This window comes from Aquarana catesbeiana, linkage group LG13, assembly GCF_042186555.1.
Source record: "Aquarana catesbeiana isolate 2022-GZ linkage group LG13, ASM4218655v1, whole genome shotgun sequence".
Lineage (NCBI taxonomy): Eukaryota > Metazoa > Chordata > Amphibia > Anura > Ranidae > Aquarana > Aquarana catesbeiana.
The window spans coordinates 102,822,305-102,832,264 of NC_133336.1; the positions used below are offsets into that span (position 1 = coordinate 102,822,305).

Here is a 9,960-nt window from a genome sequence, read left to right on the forward strand (position 1 = left end):
AAATTTCGGCTGCCGAAACATATCGGCCGAACATGGTGTTTTCAATGTTTTGCAGATAAAGAAAAAGATGCCGATAATCACGTTGAAAACGCACACATGCAGTGTGAAGACATATACAGAATTTAAAGGGATGCATATATATTTTTTTTTTTTTTTTTTAAACTGCCGTCTTCAGTTTTTTGCCAAGTGCATCCTGCATTTTCGGTACCCAAATTACCTATTCGGTGCACCTTTACTGTCCAGTTTTTACGGCCGTATCCCTGCCAGGTAGATTTAAAGTTGAAGTATTTCACCAGAACAAGAGGGGAAGGTAAATCTTTACTGTGTCTTTACCAGTCTAAGGGAGACATTTCTCTTCACTTGATGTTGCCTTTCTAGGACAGGAAGTAAAAGAAAATCTCAAGGAATGGACAGCAAACAAGCTGAGTTTACAACTTCCTTATGCTACAAAAAAAAAAAAAAAAAAAAGTGCACAGTAGTGTGAATAAAACTACCTGTACTGTATGGCCCTTTTACCTAATTTAGGGCCTGTTCACACCTTTCTGTTTTCCTGCTGTAAAACATTTTACTGCACTTCAAGTAGAAATCCCATTCTCTCCTATGTGGCTGCTTCACATCTATCTGCTGCAGTTTAGTGCATTCCTAAAAGGGCCCATTCATACCTAGACGTGTATTTCCACATGTGTATTGGTGGTAATGGGCCCATAGTCTCAGTGTGTATATTTGATTGGTTGGAACTTTAGGGCTCATGCTGATGGGAATAGGGATGGTTTGATTGTTATCCTGCATCTGGAATGCACGTCAGTAAAACCTTTTGATCTTCTGGCTCAACTCTACTCAAATGTTATTACCACCCCCAACCCATCCTGCCAACTGGTAACGTTTTCTTTGCTGGTGAAGTCAGTTATATTCACCAGAGTCCTCCACTGATGCCACTTCCACATTGGAGAATGCTAATCCAGCACTGTACCATAACTCTTGAAATCTCCTCTTTTTCCTTAGGCCCTTTTCACACGGGGCAGATCCGTTTGACGGACTCTACTTGCTCAGTGGGGATCGCTGAGTGGAGATGGACAGAGTCCTGCTCTCCTCTAAGGAGGGGAGATCCGATGAAAATGGACCGCATGTCCGTTTTATCCGATCCCATCCACCAGGCAGATGGAAAATAGGACCTCCATCCTTATGAATTTGGTGGAGCGGATCGGATCCGATAGAACCAGATGTAAGCAGAGATGTATCCGCCGACATTCCCCGCTCCATAGGGGTGAATGGGTGGTCCGATCACGTCCACCTAAAATACTGACAGGCGGAACTGATCGGACAGCCCATGTAAAAAGGGGCCTTAGGGTTTCCAGGACAGATCAAAGTTACCCCAGTCAGTCAGAATGATCATGTGCTGGCTCTGACCAATCAGAATTGCTCTGTCCTGAAAGCCCTACAGAAAGAAGATTATGAGCGAGTATTTAAAATCCCCAAACCACTGCGCTGGCTGCATGGGGCAGCTCCTCACCTATGAAGGCAAGCACAGTTGGGACCCCGGGGGTGGGGAGAGGTGGGGAAGGGTGTTCGATCACCTTTTCCTGAAAAGATGAACTAACACTTTAAAGCAAAATTAAATCCAAAACCAAAAATGTAATATCAATCATTAGATGTGGTGACTGCATTCATTTTCTTTTTAGGCTTTTTACCCGGTTTTACCTGGTGATCTGGCCAGTAACACACCTCCTCCTCCCTCCTGTATTAGTGTGTCCCCCACTCTGGATGAATGCGCACAGAGGGAGGGGGGGCGAGTGTACTAGCAGATTTAAATACAACAACAAATTGAGGCCAAGCTCCAGCTCACACTTTATAATCAGTTAGAGGAGTTTTTTTTTTTCCTTCTCATTTTGGGATAAAAGGTTTTACATGAATAAATAAAAGCTGATCATTGTAAGCACCCCTGCCAGTGTTAAAGTGTAAGTTCACCTTTACAGAAAAATCTGTAACGGGAACTTACACAGGACCCCCCGTCCCGCTGACCTGGACCGCAGCAATCTCCCGTTCTGAGCCCCCAGTATATCCGCGTCAGGGGTCCGGGGCTAAGAAATCCCCTCAGCATCCATGGGTCTTCTCCATAGACATAGCTGACAGGATGGGCTATGTGGCTGCTGATTGGTCGGCACTGCCACGTGATGGCGCTGACCAATTAGAATGCTCCGAAACGTCCCTCCTGATGAGGTATGTTTTGGACATTTAGCTCAGGGGATTTCTAAGCCTTGGACTCCTGACGCGGATATACCGGGGCTCAGAACGGGAGATTGCCGTGGTCCAGGTCAGCGGGATGGGGTCCTGTGTAAGTTCACCTTACAGATTTTTCTGTAAAAGGTGAACTTACCCTTTAAAATGTTTTTCTTAATCCCTGTAAACTGATCTATCTGGAAAAGAGCTTTCTTCTTTGAAAAACAGACTTACTGGCTAGATCCCCAGATGAAAATAGAAGAAAGTCTAAAAGAAGAAAAACGAATGCAGCCATCACATCTAAGAATTGATAAGCTGGAATATAATAAATGTTTGCTTTTGGGTTTAATACTGCTGTAAGGGCTCATTTATGCTGAAAACCAAATTTCAGTGTACAGTTACATATTCAGACTCCTTTATTAATCCCAAAGGGAAATTATTAAGCTACAGTTACATTCAAAGACAAACACAAGATCACAATAACGAACAGAACAAGACACAATAACATTACATAACAGTAATTAGTACCAAATACAACTAAATTAAAATGTGCAATTACATTCCTTTGTAATGGAGTTTATTTTTTTTACAAATTTGCATTTACATGCATTTGTTCAATATGTTTATCTTTGATGCATATGAAAGCACTGCAATGGTATAAACTAGGCTTATTGGAAAACACGTTCATCTGGTGTAAACAAGCCCTAAAGGAGCTGTACACACAGCAGATCAGAGGCTGTGTTTGACCCACTCTGCACTGCGTTTCTTTGAACACGTCCGATTGAGCTGTGTCTGAACCGCAGGCAACTTGAGTAAAATTCAGCCTTTTCTTGGCAAACACGGCTGGTTCCATTTGATTACAGCTGAACGTGTTCTCATGGAAAATGCATCAATTGACAGGACCGCCTGCTGACACAAGCCCTGGACTGGAAGGCCCTGCAGAACAAGGACTGACAGAATAAAGCCTGGTAGACATGATGGGAATAGTGGACAAGCCACTTTCTCTACCCCCGGGCAGGCCTAACATTGTACATTCCTTAGGAGGGTTCTCCTGATAGCCCTCTTGAACCTCGGCCTGAGCCATATTACATATAAACTGGTCGACCTCAGGTGCTGTTTTGTTTACTGTATTTTTGAGTTCTATGAATCTTTGTATTTTCATATTGCCTATTCCCTAGGTATTTGATTGCTGGGAGTAATACCTCCACTTGTCTTCCTAGTGGAATGTACAGGCTGTCCCTAGTTACAAATGACTCCTACTTACAAACGGTGGGAGACAACAGGAAGTGAGAGGAAATCTACCCCTAGGAAGGGAAATTCACTCCTGTAATGCCGCGTACACACAAGCAGATTTTCCGTCAGAAAAATCTTGGATGGTTTTTCTGACGGAATTCCGCTCAAGCTTGCCTTGCATACACACGGTCACAGAAAAGTTTGTTGAACTTTCGACCGTCAAGAACGCGATGACGTACAACACTATGACGAGCCGAGAAAATGAAGTTCAATGCTTCCGAGCATGCGTAGGAATTTTGCACGTCGGAATTGCTACAGACGATCGCATTTTCGGATAGGAACTTTTTCCGACCGAAAAATTGAGAACATGCTCTCAATCTTTTGCAGGCTGGAATTCGGCCAGCAAAAGTCTGATGGAGCATACACACGGTCGCATTTTACGACCAAAAGCTCTTATCTGTCTTTTGCTGCCCGAATTTCAGATCGTGTGTACGCGGTATAAGAGTTATTATGGCAAAAAGGTACTTCTACTGATGCTTTATCACCAAGGCTTGTTTCCACAACAACCCAACATTTTCAAAATGCAATTGTCATTGGGACAGAAAGCAATGTAAAATCTTCTGAACAGCGGCACAGACAGCAAAACAAATGTTACAGGAGTGGTAACCCTTCCCTATGCTATCCAAAAAGCTTTAAAAAAAAATTTTTAGGCTGGAGCTACACTTAAAAAAAATTGTACCTGTTTTGACTTACAAACAGATTCAACTAAAAGCAGAGTTCCACACAAAAATTGAACTTCTGCTGATCGGATCCCCCCCCCCCCCCGTGTCACATTTGGCACCTTTCAGCATATACCTGTATAATCCAGGTATTTGCTCCCACTTCCGGGCATAGATCACTTCAGGCTCCGTTGTGATCTATGCCATGTCCGGCCCCTCCCCCGCTGTCTTCTGGGAGACACACAGGTCCCAGAAGACAGCAGGGACCAGTAAAGCGGGAGTCCAGGGACCAATCTTTTTTTTTTTTTTCAGGTCATTGAAACACTTTGCTAACCCCAAAATAATACTCAGTTTGGGTGTAATATTTCCACCTGTCTGTTTTCGTACTGAAAAATAACTTAAAAAATGTGATGCTGGCTTTTTCCATCTTGCTTGTGGGCATGTGAAGCCCACAAGCATTGCTTTCCTGGATACGGTGAATGCTGTTCATTCACAGCTTGTTCACACACATGATCATTGTTTCCGCACTGAATCTTGGGAAGCCTGACACTAAGCTCCCAGGAGACAGTGCGGCGCCAGAGGAAAGGCAATAAACACGCCTACTCCCATGGGAGGAGAGACAGGAAGTGCCACAATAAAGTACAATATAAAGGTAATTAAAGCGATTAAAAAAAATTTTCGGGCGGCATTTGAACATCTATGCAATTAACTGAAGGGGGTAAGATTAAGTTAAAAATTTGAGTGGAACCCCGCTTAAGGACGTGCAGCACGACTAGCGCATGCGCATTAGGGAACCAGGCTGTGAAGCCTCAAGGCTTCACTTCCTGATTCCTTTACCAAAGATGGCAGCACCTCCACCTGAGAGCCGAGGGACAGATCGGCTTTGGGTGAGGACATCGCGGGCGACCTAGACAGGTGAGTGTCCCTATTTTAAAAGTCAGCAGCTGCAGTATTTGTAACTGCTGACTTTTTAAAAAAAAAAATTTCGGCAGAACTCCGCTTTAGGAACAAACCTAGAGACCCCATCTTGTTTGTAACCCAGGGACTGTCTGTATTATTATATTGGCACCCTAACTTTGTTATTATTTCCTTGGTTGTAGTATATAGAGCAAGTCCCCTACATACGAACCATTGAGCTGCGAACTTTCAAAGATGTGAACATGTGCTTGCAGTTTTTTTTTTTCCCCTTTTCATTCAACCCAGAAGGCTGAAAATAAAAAAGAAACTCAACTCTGACAGATCACTGTGTCACAGAAGCAATGTTGGTGTAGTGTGGTCTCCCCAGTTGTGCTATTGTATTCTGACAGGGGGACCCCCCCCCAGAACACACTGATCAGTGTTAGCAGCCTTTGTCTGCAAGCACTGGACTTCTCTGGACTTATGAACGGGCTCCCGGAACTGAACTTGTTTGCAAGTAGAGAACTTGCTGTAATGGGCCTATTTCATAATAATAGTGCGGATGATCTGGTCTTATGATACCTTGTATGCAAACCTTTTAACTCAATGAAAATTCTCATAAGTTAGAAGACAACTTCCTGAAATGATGTATTGTATGCTTTCGTCTGGGTCACATGGTCATCATGGTCTTGGTCACTTGATTGGTTATGGATCAAACAAAAATAGTTTGTGCCGTTATCATACGAGAACATTTTTTTGTGCTTGTCCCTTTGGATAATTTCACATGAACTGTAACGATCGGCTTCCGGAAAGCGGTGTACTAATGATCAGATTATCGGGTGATCGCTCTGAAAACTATTTTTCATTTGATTTTCTCATTGTGTGTACTAAGCATTGGTCTGCGTACAGTTACATGTAATCACCATAATCAGACGCCCTCATACTCACACTGTGCGGTGTCGCAGACGACCCCTTCCCGCTCTCCGATCGTTGCTTGCTGTTCCAGTGTTTAATTTTGATGCCATACGAACGAAGATGCTGAATAACTGCCAGCCGGGCCAGGCTAGGATAGTCAGGGGATGGCTTCATCCTACACAGCTCTGTGATCAGACAGGAGGGTGCAGATACCGGGGACTGACCGCGACACTCACCCTATACAGGCCCTGATCATCTACAGGACTACTCAGTCACTTCTTATACACAACACCTCAGCCATTACTCCCCATCACCCCTTCTATACAGAAATCCTCACCTCCTATGCCCACCATACACGTCCTCCCGGTTCTCCTCCTAGAACAGAGCGGCCTAGGTATGTGTTGTCCCCCCGGTGCCGCTCCTCAGTGCCCCCTCCACACACATATCACTACTTCTCCCCCCCCAGCACCGGCTCTAAGCCTCCGTTCCCTACCTCACCTTCCGTTCCCTCCTCACTTACATTGCCCTCTATTCCAGCCCCCCTCCGCCGCCTCGTCCCCTTTCACTCACTACACTCCGTTTCCTCCGTCCCGCTTTCCCCTGCTTCACTCTGATTGGTCGGCTCTAGTTCAAACCTCAGGCCCCCTGGTGTCCATAGAAACAGGGCTGCCCCTGCCGTTTGCCTGTTCCTGCAAAATAAAGGAGAGGGCGGCGCTTTAAGGTGAACGTTACGTGTGTGGAAGTGTGTGAGGCGAGGCGGGGTGTACACGGCACAGACAGGACTCAGGAAACGGCCAGCAGAACACACACTAGTCCTATTGATGGGAGTTTTCTGTTGTGTGAGGGGCTCATAAGCCGGGAGTGCAGCTTGTGTGTGAATGTTAGTGATCAGCGAATAAAACGAAAGGCAGAACCTTTTTAATTATTTTGGGATAGCTTATCCACTTCAATACAGCCCTTCCTGCCCAGACCATTTTCAGCTTTCAGCGCTGTCACACTGAATGACAATTGTGCGGTCATGCTACACTGTAACCATGTGATATTGTCATCGTTTTCTTCACACAAATAGAGCTTTCTTTTGGGGTTATTTGATCACTTCTGTGGTTTTAAATTTTTGCGCTATAAACAAAAAAAGAGCAAAAATTCTGAAAAAAAACGTTTTTCTTAGTTTCTGTCAGTAAATTTTGGAAATAAGTAATTTTCCTCTTTCACTGATGAGGAGGCATGAATATGCCGCACTTATGGGCACTGATTGGTGGCACTGACTGGCATCACAAATTGGCATTGATTGGTGGCACTTGTGGGCACTCATTGCTGGCACTGTGGGGCTTTATTGTAATCAGGGCACTGATGATCAGTGCCCTGATTACATATCTAGATGTTGCCTGCGAGGAGATACCACTGATCGGCTCTCCTCACCACACACATGGTTAAAGAGCTTTACATAGATCAGGGTCGCACTGTGTCCTAGCAACATGGCGCGGCCACAGTTGGGCGAGAGCGGCCGTTCTGGGATGACGTCGTCCCAGAAAGAGAACTGCCCCGCTGTCATGGGCGGTGTGGTTAAAGCAGAGCTACAGCCCCCCCCCCCCCCCCACCAAAAAATGAAAAGTCAGCGGCTACAAATTCTGTAGCCGCTGACTTTTAATATTAGGACACTTACCTGTCCAGAGATCCCGCAATGAATCGGCTCTCAGGTGCTGCCATCGCCATTTCTTGTAAGGGAAGTATGTGCGAAGCGTGCTGTGCTCTGCGAATGGGTCGGCGGAGGTGGAAGGAGGAGGGGAGCCAAACTTCCAGGGGACCTTGCCAAGGCGACATCTCAGAAGTGGGGATGGGTACCTGTCAAAAACAAGTACCTCGCCCCCCCCCCCCCAAAGGTGCAAACGTGGTAGCAGTGGGGGAGAGGAAGCAAACAAGCAGAGCTTCTCCTTTTGGGTGGAGCTCTACTTTAATCTCCCCCCAAACTAATGAAAAGCCAGCAGCTACAAATCCTGCAATATAAGGACACTTAACTGTCCAGCTTTGTCCTCACCCGGGCCGGTTCTTCATGGGTCTTTGGATCCCTAGCACCAGCAGGTGAAGGGGGGGAGGTGAACTTCTGCTTGGATTACCTAGGCAATCCAGGTAGAAGTGGGAGCGGGTACCTGTCAAAACCAGGTACCCACCCCCCCGTCCCAAAAGGAGAGAGGAGGAGGCAAACAGAACTTCACCCTTAGGCTCCTTTTACATGGGGCGGACTCCGTTTGCTCAGCAGGGATCGCTCCATTGATCCTTGCTGAGCAGGCAGATGACAGGTCCGTTTCCGCTCACTGTGCAGGGAAGGACCTGTCAGAGCCCTGCTGTTCTCTATGGGAAGAGCAGATAAAAATGGTCAGCATGTCCATTTTCATCCGATCCGCTGGACGGATGGCTAACGTATTGCCATCCGTCGGTTATTTAGCAGATCTTGTCGGTTTGGATGGCAGGCGGGTGTCAGCGGACACATCTCCACTGACATCTGTCTGCCCATACAAGTCAATGGGTGACAAATAAAAAGAAAAAATGCAGCGCTACAAAAATATGAGGTGTTTGGTGTAACCAAACCTAATAAAAAGGATAGTCCACTTGGCAATGGAACATGTGTTCAAAAATCAATATACAAAGTAAAAAGTATATGGAAAATGTGTAATAAGTCCACATTAAACAGAGGAATTATTCAAAACTATAATATTTAAAGGAGACCTGCATGGGCAGGTGTGGATGATGTGGGTCCACAAGTGAGAAAAACAAAGTCAATAATAAACAATGTAGATCCGTGACTGTAAACCAACATCAAGGTATGGGACATCGGTGACTGTAAACCAACATCAAGGTGTGGGACATCAGAGTATAAAACATCAAGAAGTAGAGAAGGGTGGGTACTCTTACCAGATGGCGTGGACTCCCCTGTCATATGACATGCAGTCAGGCTCCTCAACCTCCCTGATGCGGTGAAGGGATATCCAGAGGACAGGGGACGACCCGAAAGGTGTCAGCCGATGGACATCAAATTATCATCCGGAAGAAAACTGAGGGCAAGCTTGGTCCAGACCTCCTGGTGGAAGTGGCTAGTAGAATGCAGTTTCTTTCATCGGGATAGTATGCAAAAAGAAAATAAAAAGTTCCGCATAGTGCAGATAAACCAGGGATTTTTATTTCTAAAAACACCATACAAAATAAATAAAAGTGATCACTATAAAAACAAACAAAGGCAGCGTAAGGAAGGTGAGATCGACCGACGCGTTTCGACCAAGAGGGTCTTCAACAGGGGCATGAGCTACCCCCTCCACGCTTCTAATATATATAAATATTATGTCATAAGATGTCCCACACCTTGATGTTGGTTTACAGTCACCGATGTCCCACACCTTGATGTTGGTTTACAGTCACCGATGTCCCACACCTTGATGTTGGTTTACAGTCACGGATCTACATTGTTTATTATTGACTTTGTTTTTCTCACTTGTGGACCCACATCATCCACACCTGCCCATGCAGGTCTCCTTTAAATATTATAGTTTTGAATAATTCCTCTGTTTAATGTGGACTTATTACACATTTGCCATATACTTTTTACTTTGTATATTGATTTTTGAACACATGTTCCATTGCCAAGTGGACTATCCTTTTTATTAGGTTTGGTTACACCAAACACCTCATATTTTTGTAGCGCTGCATTTTTTCTTTTTATTTGTCACTTATTGTTTGTCACAATGTATGCAGCTGCTGGTTTATATATATTGTGTTTTTTGCACTAGAGCGCAGTGTTTTTGTATTTCTCTGTAAGTCAATGGGTGGCCCACTCAGATCCGCCTGAAAAACGGACAGGCAGATCTTTGTGGGCCCATCGTGTGAAAGGGGCCTTAGGGTGAAGTGTCGCTTTACAGTGGTAGTAAACCACACCTTTAAAAAAAAAAAAAAAAACCCCTGCAAGGCAATGTTACAATGTGCTAGTATG

General features: G+C 45.0%; 1 protein-coding gene across 1 annotated transcript in view; it reads right to left on the minus strand.

The window, feature by feature from the left end:
- ARHGAP11A (Rho GTPase activating protein 11A) overlaps positions 1-6,591 on the minus strand; it is a gene marked incomplete in the record, with an annotated part of 29,558 nt that extends 22,967 nt beyond the window's left edge. The window contains 1 exon segment of the mRNA XM_073609250.1: positions 6,015-6,591. Coding sequence (XP_073465351.1) covers positions 6,015-6,155 — 141 coding nt within the window.
- Between the last annotated feature and the right edge of the window lie 3,369 nt (positions 6,592-9,960).